This window comes from Ovis aries, chromosome 5, assembly GCF_016772045.2.
Source record: "Ovis aries strain OAR_USU_Benz2616 breed Rambouillet chromosome 5, ARS-UI_Ramb_v3.0, whole genome shotgun sequence".
Taxonomy (NCBI): Eukaryota; Metazoa; Chordata; class Mammalia; order Artiodactyla; family Bovidae; genus Ovis; species Ovis aries.
In genome coordinates, this window is record NC_056058.1 from 44,993,433 (window position 1) to 45,015,102 (window position 21,670).

The following is a 21,670-nucleotide window of genomic DNA, read 5'->3' on the forward strand; positions in this document are numbered from 1 at the left end:
TACAGATGGCAAATAAACACACGAAGAAATGTTCAACAGCATTATTCACTAGGGAAATGTAAATTAAAACTGTATTGTGATACCTCTAGATACCTATTAGATTAAAAAGTGAGGGTGAGGATGTGGAGGAAATGGAGCTGTAACACACTTCTGGTGGGAATATAAAATAGCCTTGTTGGAAAAGACTGGCAATCTTCTTTAGAAGTTAGTTCAGTTCAGTCACCCAACTCAGTCGCCCAGTTCAGTCGTGTCTAACTCTTTGCGACCCCATGGACTGCAGCACGCCAGGCTTCCCTGTCCATCACCAACTCCTGGAGCTTGCTCAAACTCATGTCCATTGAGTTGGTGATGCCATCCAACCATCTCATTCTCTGTCTTCCCCTTTTCCTCCCACCTTCAATCTTTCCCAGCATCAGGGTCTTTTCCAATGAGCTGGCTCTTTGAATCAGGTGGCCACAATATTAGAGCTTCAGCTTCAGCATCAGTCCTTCCAATGAATATTCAGAACTGATTTCCTTTAGGATTGACTGGTTTGATCTCCTTGCTGTCCAAGGGACTCTCAAGAGTCTTCTCTAACACCACAGGTCAAAAGCATCAGTTCTTTGATGCTCAGCTTTCTTTATAGCCCAACTCTCACATCCATACATGACTACTGGAAAAACCATAGCTTTGACCAGACAGACCTTTGTTGGCAAAGTAATGTCTCTGCTTTTTAATATGCTGTCTAGGTTGGTCATAGCTTTTCTTCCAAGGAGCAAGCATCTTTTAATTTCATGGCTGCAGTCACCATCTGCAGTGATTTTGGAGCCCAAGAAAATAAAGTTTGTCACTGTTTCCTTTATTTCCTCATCTATTTGCCATAAAGTGATGGGACCAGATGCCATGATCTTAGTTTTTTGAAATGTTAAGTTTTAAGTCAGCTTTTTCACTCTCCTCTTTCACTTCCATCAAGAGGCTCTTCAGTTCTTCTTGGCTTTCTTCCAGAAGGGTGGTGTCATCTATTATACCATCCAGCTCTTCCATACTGGGTGTTCACCCAAGAGAAATGAAGCATATGTCCAAAGATGTGTACAATAATGTTCATAGCAGCTTTATTTGTAATAGCTAAATGTCCATCTTCAGGTGAATGTATATATAAACTGTGTTATATCTGTAAAATGGAATACTACACAGCAATAAAAACAAATGAGCTATGATACTCATTTCCCTGGTGGTTTCCCTGGTGGTTCAGACGGTAAAGAATACACCTGCAGTACAGAAGCCCTGGTTTCAATCCCTGGTCAGGGAAGATCCCCTGGAGAAAGGAATGGTTACCCACTCAAGTATTCTTGCCTGGAGGATTGCACGGACAGAGGAGCCTGGCGGGCTACAGTCCCCGGGGTAGCGAAGAGTCAGACATGACTGAGTGACTAACACTATGACACTCAAAATAATTACGCTGAGTGCAAATAACCAGATAAAGAGAGTACATACTCTATGATTCAAATTATGTAAAATTCTAGAAAATGTGAACTAATCTGTATTGTCAGAAAGCAGATGGGGAAAGTGTTGGAGGAGGGATTATAGACAGGCATAAGGAAACTTTTGGAGGCAATGTGTATGTTCAGCCTTATCGAATTGTATGTTTTAAGTATGTGCAGTTTGTTTTGTCAATTAGACCTTAATAGAGTTGTTTGGAAAAAAAAAAAAAAGTATGAGGGGGATCTGTGTTGACAGAGAAGTTTATAGAGAAATATATCCGTGGTGTAGTAAGCAAAAGAAGTTCCAGAACATTATATATAATTTGATCCCACAGTTTCTTTCAAACTTAACATATGAGAGTAACAAAATCCTTGCTTCTCACTGGATACTTCTGTGTATGTACGGAAGGTCTAGTAATTTACACAGAAACAGTGGTTATCCCCAGGGAGTGAGACGCGGCACAGGACAGGGAGTTGACATACACATATTTAACACTGAACTGCTAACACTTTCAGGATTTTAAGTTTCGTGTATCTCTGTGTTAATAAAGGGTTTACCTCCCAGGGAAGTTACGTTCTAGAAGCTGGAACTGTGAATGCACTCCCATTCGGACGGGCTGGTCGTTAAGATTCCACTGCGCAGGTGTCACATCAATTTAGCTGAAGGCCACCAGGCAGAAAAACCTTCCAGTCACCACTTAAGGAGATGGCCCCGAGCAGGTGGGAGCCGGCACGCACAGGTGCCCGGAGACATTTGGAGCTGCGCGCATGCGTCGCCGCCCGGGGGCGGGGCCGGGGGAGGGCCTGGGGGCCGCCCTCGGGCTCTGGGGTCTTCGCCCCGGGACCAGCGCATCCGGTTCCCGGGCAGCCGCGCAGAGCTCCGACCGGGGGGACCTGTGCCGCCGCGGCAGGCCGGCCGGCGAAGGCCCGGGCGCGCGAAAAGACACGCGGTTGCGTGTCTCCAGGTATCCTTTGCTTCTGGGGAGCGCGGAGGTCTGCGGGGGGCTGCGCCTCCGCCAGCTTTGAGGAAGCCGCGGGCAGGAGCGCGGGTCCTGCCCTGGGCGGGCTGATGTTTGGGGACCCGGCTAGCGCGCTTTCTCCCGGAACGAGGAGACGCGACCTGGCGTCCTCAGCCCGGGCTCCCTGAGACGGGGAGCGGGAGGGGGCTCCCCCGGCTAGAGACGCCCCCGACCCCAGGCCAGACTGCCGTGGCCAACCCCCACCCCCGCGTTTGCTTTTCCTTGAGGTGGGGTCTTCTGTCTGAGGTTTTACAGTCTCATGTTCGTTTCTTCCCAGGGTGGTTTTTGTGCCGGTCCCAGCCCGGGACCCAGATTTCCTGAATTTAGTCATTTTGTTCATCTTTGTAGAGTAAGCTCTGAACGGATTATATTCACTTTAACCTCTCTCTTAAACGCGTATTAGTTTTCATTACCTGTATGATTACTGGTTACGCGGTCTCTTTGGCACGACGACTTGAAGTGTTTTCCCTTACAGGAGGAGCCTGTTAAGAGTTTATGTTTGCGAAGGCATGTCCTGGAGAAAAGTAGACACAAGCTTTCCCTGTGATTTGGAAGAATCTCTGCCCCTTTAGGTGTTATTGGTTTTGTCTTTAGTTACCTGTGCCCAGAAATTTACCCCAAAATATGAAGTGGAAAAACTGATTATTTGCTCAGAAAAATGTTGCAAAATGCCTTCTTGAACGCTTCGTATTAATTGTTAAGATCCGTTGGTGTAACCAACACTGAGAAAAGACTCTCCTCATTTCGGAAGCCTTCCCTGTAGAGAGCCTGGCTTGCAGTCATTCCCTTTTCTCTTCGGAGTTGGGAGGAGAGGTGGGGAGAGTTAAGGGAGGGGAACAGCTGAGACTCTCCCCCATCCCAGTTTCAAGGATGTAAACACACTGCCCAGTTCAAGTTTTTAAGAGTCACAGCAGTAGAAAGTTGGCCATCAGTGCTTTAAGAAAGATTTGTTAGACATAAATACATACCAGTTCTTTATGTCCTGTTGGAACTTTGATGATACTGTAGTTTGACTTTCATATATTTTTAAATTGTGGATTTTAGATTTAGAATGGAACTCCGAGGTCATGTGGGTTGCAAAGAACATAAATATTTTTGATAACATTTGTAAAAAATTACATTTTGTCCTCTGGGATATGTTCAGTGGGAAGATTTTGCCCTTTGGCACAATTTTCTCTTTTATTAGTATTCTGTCAAGCAGTCAAGTTTCAAAACTATATTTTGTTTGTTTTTAAATTTTTGTTTTTACTTTACAATACTGTATTGGTTTTGCCATACATTGACATGAATCCACCACGGGTGTACATGCATTCCCAAACATGAACCCCCCTCCCACCTCCCTCCCCATAACATCTCACTGGGTCATCCCCGTGCACCAGCCCCAAGCATTGAAATAAATCTTCTGCTCCCCTGTCCAGGCCATACCTCTCTGGTCATTGCACTGATGACTGCTAGGATTTCAGACCTCCTAACAGAGGTCACCTGCATGTGGGGGGAGCAGTCTAATTCCTCTCAGTGTGCCACTGGAGAAAAGTTGTTCAAGGACATTTGCTCATTTTTGTTCATTTTCATCTTGTTGCTTCCAACAAATTTGTCTCATTTTTCAGATAGTTTTAAATCTTTATTCTTTATCTGTTATTTACATAATATTTCTACTGTCGTGACTCATAAAAACTTGAAGTTTTTAGAAGTGCCTTCTGTGTATTCATTTTATCAATCTGGAAGAACCTGGTGATGGTGCAGAAGATAGTTGCTTTCATTACTGCTTCCAGGCGGGCTTTGGATGTTTGTTTAGTAACCTGTCTTTGATTATCTTTCCCTCAAGAATACTGTGGGAGAGTTCTTAGATACTTTTAGAGGCTCTGATTCACAGGGTCACCTATCTGCCAAATTAATAAATATATTTGAAAAAGGGAAATTGGGTTAGGGTGGTTAGTGAAGCCACCAAGTGGACTTTGAATCATCATTACGTTTTTTCGCCAAGTGCTGATAAACCTGTTTTGTACTTGTGATCACTGTCAAGTTTGCTCATTTCTACATATTTCAAATTGTGGCTTACCACCTGATGGGGTCCCAAATTCTGGTTTTGTCTTCCACCAATCCTCACTATTTGGTGACTCTTAAAACAGCAGTCAAGTTCCTATAGCCACCAGGAAAGTAATTCATCTGAGTTTAGAAACTCCAGTGAGCCGATCTGAGTTAGGTACCTTCACAATGCCTACTTCTGGGTCTTAGGTAGAGACTCCCTATTTGTATATCCTTTCCAGATCTCTTCAGTGTTTTCTAGCATAAACCATGGCCTGCATACATGGAATTAGCCATATTGATAACTCAGTAGAAAAGTTTCTGCGGTAAATAAAACTCTGTGTCCTTTGGTTAGGAAAGTATAAGTCACTTGGCTCACCTCTCTCTTCTTTTGTGGTATTCCTCTGAAAGTGCCCCTGGTGGCTCCCATCTGCTTACTCCTGGAGTTGAATATAAAGGAGAGAGAGCTGACCTTGCCATTATCTGGAAGATAGGGTTTGTATGATAGTAGAGCAACACTTGGCAGTCTGGAAATCAAATTGTGGATATTGAGCTCTAATTCATTCTCCCTGTCTGTCCTCCAGAGCTCTATTTTAGGAGTAGGATTCAGAGAGTAGAGAGCTGGCTGATGGTGGGCATTAGAGATTGAAGAGAAGTTTTTAGTGGATTATTAATAAGCTGTCTCTGCCACCTGGTATGTGTAACTGAGTTAGGCTTACAGAAAGGAGCAGAGTGCATTGATTTAATTTTACTTTATGACACTTATTCATGATGCCCAGACAATGAGTTTTATCCTAGTATTGTGGTAGTTGTTCAGTCACTCATTTGTGTCTGACTCTTTACAACCCCATGGACTGCAGCACCCCAGGCTTCTCTGTCCTTCACTGTCTGCTAGAGTTTGCTCAAGCTCATGTCCATTGAGTCAGTGTGATGCCATCCAACCGTCTCATCCTCTGCCATCTCTTTCTCCTCCTCTCTTTAATCTTTCCCAGCATCAGAGTCTTTTCCAGGGAGTTGGCTCTTCATATCAGGTGACCAAAGGGTTGGAGCTTCAGCTTCAGCATCAGTCCTTCCAGTGAATATTCAAGGTTGATTTCCTTTAGGATTGACTGGTTTGATCTCCTTGCAGTCCAAGGGACTCTCAAGAGTCTTCTCCAGCACCGCAGTTGGAAGGCATCAGTTCTTTAGTGCTTAGCCTTTTTTATTGTCCAGCTCTCACATCCATACATGACTACTGGAAAAACCATAGCTTTGACAATATGGACCTTTGTAGGCCAAGTAATGTCTCTGCTTTTTAATATGCTATTAAGTTTGTCATTGCTTTTCTTTCAAGGAGCAAGCTTCTTTTAATTTCCTGGCTGCACTCACTGTCCACAGTGATCTTGGAGCCCAAGAAAATAAAGTTCTGTCATTGTTTCCGTTGCTTCCCCATCTATTTGCCATGTCTGGTGTAGACCTGTTATTATTTTCTTCTGTGTCCACAGACTGCTCCTAACTCTGATAAGTCACAGAAATTGATCAAACTTCAAAGAGAATATGAATCAGTCATGAACAAATCAATTATGTCTGTCAATACAGGTGAAAAAATTAAAAACCACAGAAGCTTATGTTAACAGCAGACTAGTCAAACTACATTCATATGAGAATGATAAATAATAAAAGTTCTGTCTGCTTATTTAATTATTATAACTGTAGAGGTGTTCAGTTCAGTTCATTCGCTCAGTCATGTCCAACTCTTTGTGACCCCATGGACTGCAGCACACCAGGCTTCCCTGTCCATCACCAACTCCCGGAGCTTGCTCAAACTCATGTCCTTCAAGTCAGTGATGCCAGCCAACCGTCTTATCCTCTGTTGTCCCCTTCTCCTCCTGCCTTCAATCTTTCCCAGTATCAGGGTCTTTTCCAAGGAGTCAGTTCTTCACATCAGGTGGCCAAAATATTGGAGCTTCAGCATCAGTCCTTCCAATGAATATTCAGGACTGATTTCCTTTAGGATGGACTGGTTTGATCTCCTTGAAGTCTACGGGCCTCTCAAGAGTCTTCTCCAATACCACAGTTCAAAAGCATCAATTCTTCAGAGCTCAGCTTTCTTTATAGTCCAACTGTCGCATGCATACAAGACTACTGGAAAAACCATAGCCTTGACTAGATAGACCTTTGTTGCCAAAGTAGTGTCTCTGCTTTTTAATATGCTGTCCAGGTTTGTCATAGCTTTTCTTCCAAGGAGCAAGCATCGTTTAATTTCATGGCTGCAGTCACCATCTTCAGTGATTTTGGAGCCCAAGAAAATAAAGTCTGTCACTGTTTCCTTTGTTTCCCCATCTATTTGCCATGAAGTGATGGAACCAGATGCCATGATCTTAGTTTTCTGATTGTTGAGTTTTAAGCCAAGATTTTCTCCAAGATGGTGGAGTAAAGGGACGTGCTCTCATCTTCTGCGAGAACTCCAAAATTACAACTTGCTGCTGAACAACTATCAACAGGAGAATGTTGGATCCCACCAAAACAAGACACCCCACATCCAAGGGCAAAGGAGAATCCCCAGCAAGATGGTAGGCGGGGCAAAATCACATTTAGAATCAAACCCCATTCCTGCCAGAGACTCTTGGAGGGCTCAAACAAACCTTGTGTGCACCAGGACCCAGAGACCCTGCAGAGACTGAGCCAGAACTGTGTTTGAGTGTCTCCTGCGGAGGTATGGGTCAGCAATGGCCTGCTGCAGGGGCTCTGGGTACAGTAGACCAGGGTATGGCATGTGACCTCTTTGAAGAGGTCACCATTAACCCCACCATAGAGCCCCCAGAACTTACACAAGACTGGGGAAACAGACTCTTGGAGGGCACAAACAAAACTTTGTGTGTACCAGGACCCAGGAAAAAGGAGCAGGGACCCACGAGAGACTCACCCAGACTTGCCCGTGAGTGTCCAGGAGTCTCTGGTGGAGGCGTGGGTTGGCGGTGGCCTGCTGCAGGGTTGGGGGCACTGAGTGCAGCAGTGCCTGCATGGGACCTTTTGAAGGAAGTCGCCATTATCTTCATTACCTCCACCATAGTTTGGCCTTAGGTCAAACAACAGGGAGCGAACACAGCCCTCCCCATCCACAGAAAATTGAATTAAAGATTTACTGAGCATGGCCCTGCCCGTCAGAACAAGACCCAGTTTCCCCCTCAGTCAGTCTCTCCCATCAGGACGCTTCCATAAGCCTCTTATCCTTCTCCTTCAGAGGGCAGACAGAATGAAAACCACAACCACAGAAAACTAACCAATCTGATCACATGGACCACAGCCTTGTCTAACTCAAACTATAAGCCATGCCGTGTAGGGCCACCCAAGACAGACGGGTCATGGTGGAGAGTTCTGAAAAAACGTCCACTGGAGAAGGGAATGGCAGACCACTTCAGTATTCTTACCTTGAGAACCTCATGAACAGTATGAAAAGTAGTGGTGTTATGTGCTTCTAGAAACTGGAACTGAAAGATTTACATAGGCTATTAACATGTAATCAGGGCTACCTTAATTGTTTTGTAGTAACTCCGTATATGTTTTTATTAAAATGTGAATTTTTAGAGCCTTCACTTGACTGTTTGATCCACAGTCTTCTATTTGAGTAGAGCTTCATGTGTAATTCCTGGCGAGTGTTGCACTATTTCTGTTGATCAGGCTAGTGGTATTTTGTTTTTGTTTTTGCTTTAATGGACAGCTTTTCTTCTGAGTGGAAAATAGTTTGGGAATCAGTAAATTTCTAATAATAACTTTCAACATATATAATGATATATAAATGCCCTAAGCATAAAAATTGCTGAATTTTTACTTATATATTCTGATGAATGTGTTTTTGTGGTGTTTTGCCAAGCTAGGAAGTGAAATCAAATGGATATTGGTGAGTACCCTATGGCAGCAGTTACTTCATTTCATTCATTCACCGTGAACTGTAACTTGGGAGCCTTCTTTAGGTAAGAAAGTTGGTAGTTTGAAAACGAAATGATCAGTTTTGAAAAGTGATTGTATATGCTTAGGCTGGAATTTCTATATCAAGGTTTTCAAGCTAATAAAGATCCCTTTGTCTTGTACTCGATCATATTTTCCTGATGCTCATTGCTAAAAAATTATTTCATATAAAATGTATGGTTTGTGGATGGGTTTTCTATTCTGAAAGTTGATGTACATGAGGAAAAAGAAAACTAAGATGTTATTTTTTGATAGAATTATTGGTACATACTGTTATTTAGTTATTTTGGGTGACTCTGTCAGTGAATTGGGAACTTAATGATTTTTAACAGATACACAGGTTTAGCATTTAATCCCTGTTACATGCGGTTTTAATATGTAGCGCAGTTCCTCTATTTAGTATCACAAGGTGGTTTTCAAACTGGGCATTTGGATGAAGTCTTTGTTTTATTTTTGGCTTCACTGCTTTTTTAATGAGGGATTATGTTAGGAATAACTTTTTGGTAACTCCTTAGTAAAATTTTAGCTTTCCATTCTGTAGGCTTCCTAATAGAACAGTTACAAGCAAAATGTCAATAAATGTGCTCCACTTCAGAGGTGAGTATCTAACGCCCGTTCCTTTGCTTTCTTTGGACCATTGTATTTCATTTTAGGGAATTAACCCTTTAAAATAGTACGTGCTCTGAATTATTGGTGTCAGCAGTGGTTCATATTGTGCAGTGTATTGCTCAGTTATGTACGTCAACTGGTTTAGTCAGATTCAGATGTGCACTGGCTCTTTTGCCTGGTGCTTGAGACACAATTTTTTCCTACCCCTCCTTCCCTTTCCCAAACCCTAAAGATGACCTTTCATTTTGCTCAGTGATTTTATAGGTCATTCCTATTTCTGGGATCCATCTCTATGTTGTGGTTAAGAAATATTTCCCACCAGACAGTGACTCATGAGATAGGGATATTTATATATTAAATAAATATTTCATTAGATTTGAAGGTATGTTTCAGTTATGATACCACATCTTTCACATATGCATTCCTAGCGTTCAAGGATGAGAAGAGGGTTAAAGAGTCAACCAAAGTTAAATAAAATTCAGACCTACCTTTATTGCTATTTTAAATCGTATACTTAAAATACTTTGAATCTTATGTAAAATGTGTGTACAGGATAACCCTATATGCTTGGGCATATCTAGACGTGAATCTTGTCTGCGCTTAGTTTTGTCTCCAGCTAATAGGAGTGATCCTTTCTTCCTGTTGGGAAGGAATGCTCATTCCTTCACTATGTTTACGTCAGCTAGTGAGGAGCCAGTACGCTGCTGCGGCTTCCGTCCCTGCCATATCCCGCTTCTCTAGAGCTCCCATGTCCTGGGTGTCATCTGAAAACTGTCACAGGCCATTTGGCTTTCTGTTATAGCTGTGCTCCAGCTTAAGCAACATAATGAAATTTGTTCAGGAAAATGCATTAGATGATTTAGCAGCGAGTGCAACATTTATTGAGCCGTTACTATGGGCTGGCACTTGAGTTACTTTAATCCTCCTAACAACCTTATGAGAATGGTAATGCATTTCTCCCTGCTTTTCAGGTGAGGAAGCTGAGGCTTATGTTAATTTGCTCAGACAGAATCACATGGTTGGTAAATAACAGAGTTGGGACTTAACCCAGATCCATGCTTTTAATTAGGTTTTCTATCTCCCAGCGATCCCCACAGCCCCACCCTGCCGGAGTTCTCAGCACACTTGCAGTGTGATAGTGAGAACACAGTAATTGCCTAGGAATAACCCTGGTACATGCACTGCTCCCTTGGACCTTTCTTCCTGGAAACTCACCCCGACTACCCCCTCTCACATGCAAACTCCAGAACATGCCACTCCCTTAAGCTTCCGTCAGCTGGTCCCAGGTTCAGCGATGGCATCATCACTGTGTTTTGCTGTCTCGCCATAGCTCTCTGAGAACAAACGCCTTCCTATCTGGGGCTTCGCCGGTGGCTCAGGTGGTAAAGAATCTGCCGGCAGTGTGGGAAACCGGGGTCAGGAAGACTACCTGGAGAGGGGAATGACTATCCAATCCAGTATTCTTGTTTGAGGAATCCCATGGACAGAGGAGCCTGGTGGGCTAGAGTCCACGGGGTCGTAGCAAGTCGAACATGACTGAGCGACTAACACTTTGACTTTTCCCTCCTGCTTATCTCTGTATGTCTAGTGCTAAGTAGTGCCTATCAATGCATGAAAGTGAAAGATTCCTGTCAAAAATGTCTTAAGCTGTTTCTCATTTTCTGATGTTGTTATTCCATACAGTTAAAGCGAAATATAGAATGGAAATGTGGGGGAAATTACCACTTACCATTGTTTACTTTTTACAGAATGAAGAGGAACCGTTTATCTTTCATGAATAAAGTTCTCCTGTCCTCACCTGCAGTGAAACAGCCAAGACTTGGGTGCTGTTCTCCTCTCAGCCAGGCTCACATGCGTGCTGCTCGTCTGGACTGGGGGAGTTTGCCCCACCGCGTAGTGTTATGTGTTTTCCAGTATCTTCCTTTAATAGATCGAGCCCGGGCATCTTCTGTCTGTAGGAGATGGAATGAAGTTTTCCACATACCTGACCTTTGGAGAAAGTTTGAGTTTGAGCTGAACCAGTCAGCTACTTCATATTTTAACTCCACTCATCCTGATCTCATTCAGCAGATCATTAAAAAGCATGCTGCCCATCTCCAGTATGTCAGCTTTAAGGTAAGAAAAATAAGCAGTACATAAAAGCAGTGACTTCAGTTTTTTTAGGATTTGTGTTAGATCATTATATTGAAACAGTCAATGAATTTTTCAGAATTCTTATCCCAAACAATTTCCTGTTTCTTTGTTGTTACTTGCATAGATTTAGATGTAGTACTTGAGCTACAATTGAATAAACTTCAGCTTCCTTCATGTAGGTGCTATTATTAAAATTCAGTTAATCTTACAAGATTCGAAAGTATAAAGTGCTTAGAAAGTTCATTTGTCATCATCTCTGCTTTTCCTTTTTTGTCAAATATAGTGTGTATTAGAGAAAAAATACTCATTTATTTTATACGTTGAAGGGATAAGAACAGTTTTGTAGTCGAATATTGAATTCTGTTAAATAATTATATTGCCAATAACCTTCTAATGTTACATTCTTGAAATTAAGATTTTTAAATTGTCTTTGTAGGTTGATAGTAGTACTGAGTCAGCAGAAGCTGCCTGTGGTATACTTTCTCAGCTGGTAAATTGTTCTACCCAGACTTTGGGCTTGATTTCAACAGCCAAGTCAAGTTTTATGACTATGTCAAAGGTAAAGATGATTTTTTTTGTGAGATCGACTACAAATGAAGTAGACAAACATAGGGCTTTCCAGGTGGTACTAGTGGTAAAGAATCTCCCTGCCAGCGTAGGAGACACAGAGACGTGAGTTTGGTCCCTGGGTTGGGAAGATTCCCTGGAAAAAGAAATGGCAACCCACTCCAGTATTCTTGCCTGAAAAATTCCATGGACAGAGGAGCCTGGATATAGTCCCTGGAGCTGCAGAATCAGACACGACTAAGCGACTGAGCATGCATTCAGTGAAACATAATTCTCTTCCTAAAAACAGATCACAACCTTACTTGCATTCAAATAATTACTTAAAGCAGATTTTTGTTGACTAGCACTTAGATACACATTAGATATTTTTGATGAGACATCTAATGCATGGTTTCATTCTTTAGATCTATTTTGTAATAATTGTTTCACAGCAGATGTCATTAATATAAAATCTAGGTGTTACATTTAGAATTTCCAAGTGCCAGTTTACATAGTTACATTGTGTAGAGTGTGTAGGGCAAATAGTGGATATCTTTCCTGTAATTCTATAGTTGCTCCATTGGAGGTGGAACAGTGTAATATTTAACTAAATGTACTATACTGATTAGGATAATGTTGGCATCCTTGCAGTAGAAATTCCAAAGTAACAGTGGCTTGATAACATGACTGAGGGTTATTTCTCTTACACTAAGGAAATCCATAGGTGCCGCAGTCCCTAGCTGTGGACTGGCTGTCCACTAGGACTGTGGAACCCACATTCCGCCTAGGCACTTCCTTTCTCTCCACGGTGTTTTCTCCATTTTCGTTTCCCAAAATGGCTTTCTGTGCTCCAGCCGTCACGTCCTTGTTCTAGACCGCTGGAGGGAATAAATGAGGGAAGAGTGTGCCCTTTCCCTTTCAAGGTGTACAAGACTAGCCATAAGTACCACACAGGGCTTCTGTCTGTCTTACTGGGCAGCTTAGCTCTGTGGCCACAGCACATCTCTGGGAAGCAAGGAAAGTCTTTTAGCTGGGTGGCAGTATGCCCAGCTAAAAATTAGAACCAGATTACTAAAGAAGAAAGGATGATGGTTCTTATGAAGCAACCAGCGGTCTCTGCCACAGAAATTAATGACTGCCTTCTCTTCATTCAGGCTTTGACTTGAATGCCATGTCCTCGGAGAGGTCCTCCTTGACCCATTTTGCTAAAACAACACCCCCTCCTCTAGTTACTCTCTGCAGTGTTTTATTTTCTTTACATCATTTATCAGAACTTGAAGTCACCTTATTTATTTAATGTGTACTCTTCTTCTCAAACAAAAGACATCAGCTTCTTGAGGGCAGGGATTCTCTTCTTCTTATTTACCATAATAAACCCAGAATTAGAATAGTGCCTCATGTATAATAAGCACTGAACTCTGGTCGTCAGTAAAACTGACTAATGGAAACCGTCCTATGGAAGAGGATGGAGGAATAGCAGCATCTCCTTTCTCATTAACTGGGTCATGGCTCTCTTTTAGAATGCATTTCTGCTAGCCTGTTAATCTTTTTAAGAGGTATGCTGAAAAAAAATGGGTCACTTGGGGATTCAAGTAATCAGATGAAAACTTAACTACTTCTAAATAGTTACTTCCTTGTTTATGAGATAGGGAAGCAGATTAGCCTGAAATTCTTAGATTCTGGGCTGTCTCTCTGCTGCACATCAGCTTCCAGGGCCAGCTTCTGGGTTAGCTGAGGCAGTCACCAGAGGCTTCATTCCAAGCCCCGCCTCCACACAAAATGAGCTCTGTGGATTCTGGCAAAGTTGTGGATGTCCCTGTGCCTCAGTTCTTTCATTTGCAGACTGAGGGAAAGTGATACATGGATACAGAATTTGGATCTGCCTGAGAAATACTAACCTAGAGACTTCCATTATGGTTCAGTGGTTAAGACTTTGCCTTCCAGTGCAGCGGATGTGGATTCAATCCCTGATTGGGGAGCTGAGAGCCCATATGCCTTGTGGGATAAGGCAAAACATAAGAACAGAAGCAGTATTGTAATAAATTCAATAAAGACTTTGATAATGGTCAGCATTTTTAAAAAAATCTTTTAAAAAAAGCACTAATACATTGTTACTGTAATGAAATATGTACTCTAATGCTTAAATGTGTCCTTCAGGACTGAAAGAGTCCTATGGAAGTTGATTAAAAGTGAAATAAACCTTACATTTCTTAAGGAAAAAGAGTGAACTGTTTCTTTTCGTCTAATAATTTTTGACACCTTAAAGTTTATTAGAACTATTCAGAACCTTAAAGGACGATGCCATCAAGGTGTTGCATTCAATACGTCAGCAAATCTGGAAGACCCAGCAGTGGCCACAGGACTGGAAAAGATCAATCCTCATCCCAATTCCCAAGAAGGGTAGTACTAAAGAATTTGCCGAACATCGGATAATTGCATTCATCTCCCATGCTAGTAAGGTCATGCTAAAATCTTGCAAGCTAGGCTTCAGCGTTTTGAGAACCAGGAACTTCCAGATGTCCAAGCTGGGTTTAGAAAAGGAAGAGGAACCAGAGATCAAATTGCCAACATTCAGTGGATCATAGAGAAGCCATGGAATTCCAGAAAAACACCTACCTCTGTTTCATCTACTACTCCAAAGCCTTTGACTATGTGGATCATAATAAATTGTGGAAAGCTCTTAAAAGAGATGGGAATACCAGACTATCTTACCTGTCTCCTGAGAAACCTGTGTGCAAGTCAAGAAGCAACAGTTAGAATCCTGTATAGAACAACTGATTGGTTCAGGATTGAGAAAGGAATACAAAAGTGTTGTCTGCTGTCACCCTGTTTGTTTAACCTATACGCTGAGCATATCATGAGAAATGCTGGTCTGGATGAGTTACAAGCTGGAATCAAGATAGAAGGGAGAAACATCAACAATGTTAGATATGAGGGTGAAGGAGGCGAGAGAAGGAGCCGGCTTAAAAATAAATATTAAAAAACTAAGATCATGGCATCTGGCCCCATTACTTCATGGCAAAGAGAAGGGGAAAAGGTGGGAGTAGTGTCAGATTTCCTCTTTTTGGGCTCTAAAATCACTGTGGATGGTGACTGCAGCTATGAAATCAGAAGATGTTTGCTTCTTGGCAGGAAAGCTGTGACAGACCTAGACAGTGTGTTGAAAAGCAGAGACATTACTCTGCCGACAGAGGTCTGTATAGTGGTCTTCCCAGTGGTCATGTATGGTTGTGAGAGCTGGACCGTGAAGAAGGGAGAGCACCGAAGATATGATGCCTTCAAACTGTGGTGCTAGAGAAGATTCCTAAAACTCCCTTGGACAATGAGATAAAACCAGTCAATCTTAAGGAAAATCAGTCCTGAATATTCATTGGAAGGACTGATGCTGAAGCTGAAGCTCCACTATTTTGGAGAAAAAGCAAGAGAATTCCAGAAAAACATCTGCTTTATGGATTATGCCAAAGCCTTTGGCTGTGTAGATCACAACAAACTGGAAAATTCTTCAAGAGATAGGAATACTAGACCACTTTACTTGCCTCCTGAGAAATCTGTTTTGCAGGTCAAGAAGCAGCAGTTAGAACTGGAACTGGTTCATGAAACAACAAACTGGTTCCAGATTGGGGAAGGAGTATGTCAAGGCTGTGTATTGTCACCTTGCTTATTTAACTTATGCCGAGTACATCATGAGAAATGCCAGCTTGGATGAAGTGCAAGCTGGAATCAAGATTGCCAGGAGAAGTATCAATAACCTCAGATATGCAGATGATACCACCCTTATGGCAGAAAGTGAAGAGGAACTAAAGAGCCTTTTGATGAAAGAGGAGAGTGAAAAAGCTGGCCTAAAACTTAACATTCAAAATATTAAGATCATGGTATCCGGTCCCATCACTTCATGGCAAATAGATGGGAAAACAATGGAAACAGTGACAGACTTTATTTTCTTGGGCTCCAAAATCACTACAGATGGTGACTCCAGCTGTGAAATTAAAAGATGCTTGCTCTTTGGAAGGAAATCTGTGATCAACCTAGACAGCATATTAAAAAACAGAGACATTACTTTGCCAACAAGTGTCCTCCTAGTCAAAGCTATGGTTTTTCCAGTAGTCATGTATAGGTGTGAGAGTTGGACTATAAAGAAAGCTGAGCATCAAAGAATTGATGCTTTTGAACTGTGGTGTTGGAGAAGACTTGAGAGTCCCTTGGACTGAAAGGAGATGGAACCAGTCAATCCTAAGGGAAATCAGTCCTGAATAGTCATTGGAAGGGCTGATGCTGAAGCTGAAACTCCAATATTTTGGCCACCTGCTGCAAAGAACTGACTCCTTGGAAAAGACCCTGATGCTGGGAAAGATTGAAGGCAGGAGGAGAAGGGGATGACAGAGGGTGAGATGGTTGGATGGCATCACTGACTTGACAGACATGAGTTTGAGCAAGCTCCGGGAGTTGGTGATGGACAGGGAAGCCTGGTGTGCTAGAGTCCATAGGGTTGGAAAGAGTTGGACATGACTGAGTGACTGAACTGAGCTGATGTGAACAGCTAACTCATTGGAGTTCCTGATGCTGGGAAAGATTGAGGGTAGAAGGAGAAGAGCAGAGAGAATGAGATGGCTGAATGGCATCACTGATGCAGTGGGCACAAACTTGGGCAAACTCTGGGAGATGGTGAAGGACAGGGAGGCCTGGTGTGCTGCAGTCCATGGGGTCACAAAGAGTAAACGCACGGCTGGGCAACAACAGCAAAGTTTAGTAAAGAGGTTTAGCTGTCCACCATTGAAGAATGTGTGTAACTCAGTTTACAGCTGTATAAACCATTGTTTTCTTGTAAAGGAATTACGATGTGTAACCAGTTTGGTCATTCTGATAGGGACAGTAGAGCCTTTGATAGAATCCAAGTTGATTTTGAAAAGGAAAAAATGTGCATAGATTTGTTTTCTAGACTTTCTATCTGTGTCAAAAAATACTGGATCTGAAAAGTTCTGAAACTCCACCCATGATGAAGTCAAACTGTAACTAAAGTTTGTCAGTCTTCAAAACAGAGAGTTTTCAAAATGTATCTTTGTTTAGATAATTTGCTAGAACAAAAAAGTCTCTGAAGAATATGACATCATTTATTCATCGACAGTAAATATTGACTTTTACTATGTGCCAGATACTATTTTAGGTGCTAGAAATACAGGAATGAATAAAACAGATAAGAGTTTATTTATTCTAGACTAGGGTGTTGACTCAGTCCAGATAGTAAATTTTAGGCTTTGTGGGTCCTATCCTTATGCTCACTTCTCGCATTGTAGTGTGAAAGCAGAGCAGTACATAAATGAGTCCCACGTTGCTCTTCTATGGTCAAACTAATTACGGACACTGAAAGAGCTTCACTTAATTTTTACCTATCACAAAGTACTCCTCTTAAAAAATTTTCTTTGAACTATTTGAAAATATAAAAACCGTGCAGTGGCTTAGATGATCAAGAATCTGCCTGCAATGTGGGAGACCTGGGTTTGATCCCTGGGTCCGGAAGATCCCCTGGAGAAGGGAATGGTGACCCACTCTGGTATTCTTGCCTGGAGAATTCCATGATCAGAGGAACCTGGTGGGCTGTAGTCCATGGGGTCCCAAAGAGTCAGACATGAATGAGTGACTAACACCTTTCATACTTAACTCATGAGCCATACGATAAAGTGGACTGGACTTGGCCAGTGGACCATAACTTGCCAACCTCTATTCTAGGAAATACATAAGATTATATCCTTTTAATGTTGAAAAATAAATCCTTAAGATTGAAAATAATTGGAAGATGTGTTTATGAAATCTTTGAAACTTCTTCCTTTCTCACTATTCCATTTAGCAATGATAAAAGTAATAAAACTATACTTTGCTATTTCTCCTGGCTAATGGCACTATGAAAAACAGTAATATGTTGATCACTTTTATTATGCTGTTATAAGCATATATTGGTATATTAATAAACAGTTTTGATGAAATTCTTGCAGCTGTAGATTTTAAAATAATGTTTTTGTAATTTTTTCTTATTGCCATGCTAGTCTCATTTTGTGTCAGCACTTACAGTTCTTTTTGTTAACTCAAAATCATTGTCGTCAATCAAAATTGAAGACACGCCAGTGGATGATCCTTCTTTGAGCATTCTTGTGGCCAATAATAGTGATACTCTAAGACGCCTAAAAATGAGTAGCTGTCCTCATGTTTCATCTGATGGTAGGTTTTATTTTTAAGCTCATATGCTGTTTTTATTATAGTAATAGTAGTAATACAATTTCCTGTTGAACACTACATGCTTATGAGATGTAATTCATCGATCTTTCTTTCAAAAGAACTCAGTGTATTGATGTAAGCTAAATATAGTTTAAATTGCTTCTCCTAAGAGTATCTTACTTATATATATTTTTTTATTGTATGTATAATTATATGGGGCTTTTCGGGTGGTGCAGTGGTAAAGAATCTGCCTGCCAATGCAGGAGACGGAAGAGATGCAAGTTCAATCCCTGAATGGGGAAGATCCTCTGGAGAAGGAAATGGCAATCCACTCCAGAATTCTTGTATGGAAATTTCCATAGACAGAGGTGCCTGGAGGTCTACAGACCATGGGGTTGCAAAAGAGTCAAACACCACTAAGTACACATATGCACACAATTATTTATATATGTATACACACACACACACACACATACAAATACAGATTTGCATGCATATTGTATCTATCTATCTATCTATCTATCTATATCAGCATGCATCTCCTCAGAAATCATTAGATGTCTATTCTAGGAAATAATGAATAACTGATACAAATTTAAATTCACAAAATGTTATGTTAGTATCCATACTCTCTGTGTTTAAAAATTTTTCCCCATTTCCTGCAGGAATCCTTTGTGTAGCTGACCATTGTCAAGGTCTGAGAGAACTGGCATTGAATTATTACATGCTAAGTGACGAACTTCTGGCGCTTTCAAATGAGACTCATGTTAACCTTGAGCATCTTCGAATAGATGTTGTGAGTGAAAATCCTGGACAAATTGAATTTCATTCTATTAAAAGACAAAGTTGGGATGCATTTATTAAACACTCCCCTGGAGTGAATGTTGTTATGTACTTCTTTTTATATGAAGAGGAAATGGAGACGTTCTTCAAAGAAGAAACCCCTGTTACTCATCTTTATTTTGGTCGATCAGTAAGCAAAGAGATTCTAGGACGGCTAAGTCTTAACTGTCCCCGACTAGTAGAGTTGGTTGTATGTGCTAATGGTATTCAGGTCATTGATAATGAACTTATTTGTATTGCTGAACACTGTAAAAACTTAACAGCCTTGGGCCTCAGTGAATGTGAAGTTAGCTGCACTGCATTCATTGAGTTTGTAAGACTGTGTGGGAGAAAGCTAACCCACCTCTCCATCATGGAGGACGTTTTGATACCTGATGATGTTTGTAGCCTGGATGAAATTCACACTGAAGTCTCCAAATACCTGGGAAGAATATGGTTTCCTGATGTCATGCCTCTCTGGTAATTGACTACTGAACCAAAGATTCTTAACTTTTTTTTTTTAATCTATAAGATTAGCTTCTTTCTGTCTATGCACATGTAAATTTTAAGATGCATTGCTGAAATGTGTTAGGTGAAATCTTGTATTGTTTACAAACTGTTTTAATGGATTATAGCAGAAGCATTTGAGAAACTGTGAGAGATTTGAAAAGACAGAAATCGTAAATAGAGCACAGACACTGTATGGTGGGTTAAATAGTTGATAGCTGCTGCTGTTGCTACGTTGCTTTAGTCGCGGCTGACTCTGTGCGACCCCATTGACGGCAGCCCACCAGGCTCCCCCGTCCCTGGGATTCTCCAGGCAAGAACACTGGAGTGGGTTGCTGTTTCCTTTTCCAATGCGTGAAAGTGAAGTTGCTCAGTCGTGTCCGACTCTTCGCTACCCCATAGACTGCAGCCTACCAGGCTCCTCCGTCCTTGGGATTTTCCAGGCTAGAGTACTGGAGTGGGGTGCCTTCTCCAGATAATCAGTTTCTAGATAAGTTCCTCAGCCTTCCTTGAAGGCATATTTTGACTTGCTAAATAAATTTGTAATATTGAGCTTTGGATCCCTTAAATTATGTCACTTATAATTTTATATTGCTAATTGTTTCTTTTTCATCTTGGTATTAATATACTTTACAAAATATTTATATTAGAAACTTAGAGTACAATCAAAGTAGAGATACAGAGGCCGGCTTAATTGTACTCTATTTTTTAGCAGTATATAAGATCATGTTATGATTCAGTAAATAACTTGTAATTTCTAGTGCATTTCAAATTCTACTTTGTTGTATTAACTTGGGAGAAAATGGGCATTAGATTAACATTAAATAACACTAATTCATTTTATAAAGGTACTGTGATTGTAATTGGTTAAACGCACTACTGAGATAAAAAGTAAATTTTTTAGAGGGTGTTATGAGGGAATCAGCATTTACTGGATATGTTTACTGTGTATCTGAAACTATGCCAGATCCTTTGCAGAAGTGGTTGTTTAATTAGTAACACAGCCAAAACTCTTTAATGGCTATGATTAATTGCCTTTAAGATGAATATGGATCCTTAAAATGACCCGTAAGACCCTACAGGTTCTGGCTCCTGGCTTCTCCCTGCTTCTTTGACCTTGTTTCCTCCCACCAGGTGCCCTTTGCCCTTCTGTTCTCATCCTCTTTCAGTTCCTTAAAATTGCCATGCACCCTCCAGTCAGAGCGCATTTGTACATATTCTAGGCAGATTTTAAAGTCATATGTTATTATTAATATGCCCTGAGTGTGATAAATGTTGTCACAAAAATGTAATAATTCTTCCCTGTCCAGCTATGGCCTCTAAAATTGACCACTTATCTTGTTCTTCCATTAAATTACTTTCTTTCAGAAAACTCAAAACATTTTCTAAATAAAGATGGATTTTATAGTCATTTAAGCTAATATCTGACACCAAAATTTTAAGTAGATGTTATAATCACCTTCAATAAAGAAAATTAAGTTACTCAGGGCTGTTACCTCCCTATCATTTGAACCTGTGCAGTACTTTAGACTGAACATGTTAACACTCACACCTAAAGGAAAAGCTTCTGATACAGTGCACCAGAGGGCGCTATATTCTAGTGATTCTGAGGAAAGAGGTCCTTTAGTCTAAAGTTTGCATTTACGTTCAACAGATAGGAGTGCCTGTGGGAGGCTAGGCAGAAAGCAGCATTTTTGCTCTTCTTTGGAGAAGCCGTCTGTGCTGGGTAATGAGTGTGGTTTCTAAAACAGTCACTTCAGAAGGTTGATTATTTAGAAGGCTAAGTGTGTATGTCATTGTTCAAACATTTTAGAGCTCCTTTTAAAATTGTCTTTGAAATCCGTATGCTGTTTCCTTTTTTGTGATCTCAATGGGAGCACAGGCTTTGCCTTTTGAAGAAAAATGCGATCTTTGGGAACGCCCTACAGTTATTTGGCACTAGGGAGATGAATAAGGTGGATGATCAAACCGGACAGTGCCGGCGTTGCAGTTTTCTTCTTTTTAACCAAAGCTGAAACTCTTAATTTGCTGGCCTTGTTAAGATGTTATGACACAGTAGAGAAGAGTATCTAACTGGATATGAGAAAGTACTGATGGTGTTGTATAGACTCTAAACTATCTGAGAGCCGTCAGTGAGTCTTCTTCCTGGATACCCACCAGAGTCTCGTTGTCTCTATAACATCTTATTCATAATGATAAATACTCGTGAAGTCACCTCCCAACCATAAAACTACAGCATTGATAGTAACTTAAATTTTTCTATGTGGTCCTTCCCTATCCAGTCCTGAGATAACTAGTGTTGATTATTTGCTCGATTTCCTTTTTATATGTTTTTATCACATATACATGTGTTCCTAAAAATTCTGTTTTGGCTTTAGTTGCTTGGACTTTATA

The 21,670-nt window shown here is 41.1% G+C and overlaps 1 protein-coding gene across 9 annotated transcripts; it reads left to right on the plus strand.

The window, feature by feature from the left end:
- Positions 1-2,322: 2,322 nt before the first annotated feature.
- Positions 2,323-20,758, plus strand: FBXL21P (F-box and leucine rich repeat protein 21). 9 transcript variants are annotated; one of them, XM_042249343.2, is made up of 6 exons: positions 2,323-2,425; positions 8,362-8,457; positions 8,994-11,176; positions 11,631-11,753; positions 17,779-17,950; positions 18,613-20,758. In XM_042249343.2, the coding sequence occupies exons 3-6, from the start codon at positions 10,811-10,813 to the stop codon at positions 19,251-19,253; spliced, it is 1,302 nt and encodes a 433-aa protein (XP_042105277.1). In that variant the 5' UTR covers positions 2,323-2,425; positions 8,362-8,457; positions 8,994-10,810; the 3' UTR covers positions 19,254-20,758.
- Positions 20,759-21,670: the final 912 nt, after the last annotated feature.

Excerpts from the sequence above, each read along its gene's own strand:
- FBXL21P (XM_042249341.2), top strand. The coding sequence starts at position 10,811 with ATGAAGAGGAACCGTTTATCTTTCATGAATAAAGTTCTCCTGTCCTCA. Across the intron at positions 11,177-11,630 it reads TCCAGTATGTCAGCTTTAAG|GTTGATAGTAGTACTGAGTC; the intron begins GTAAGAAAAATA and ends TTGTCTTTGTAG. Across the intron at positions 17,951-18,612 it reads TCCTCATGTTTCATCTGATG|GAATCCTTTGTGTAGCTGAC; the intron begins GTAGGTTTTATT and ends CATTTCCTGCAG.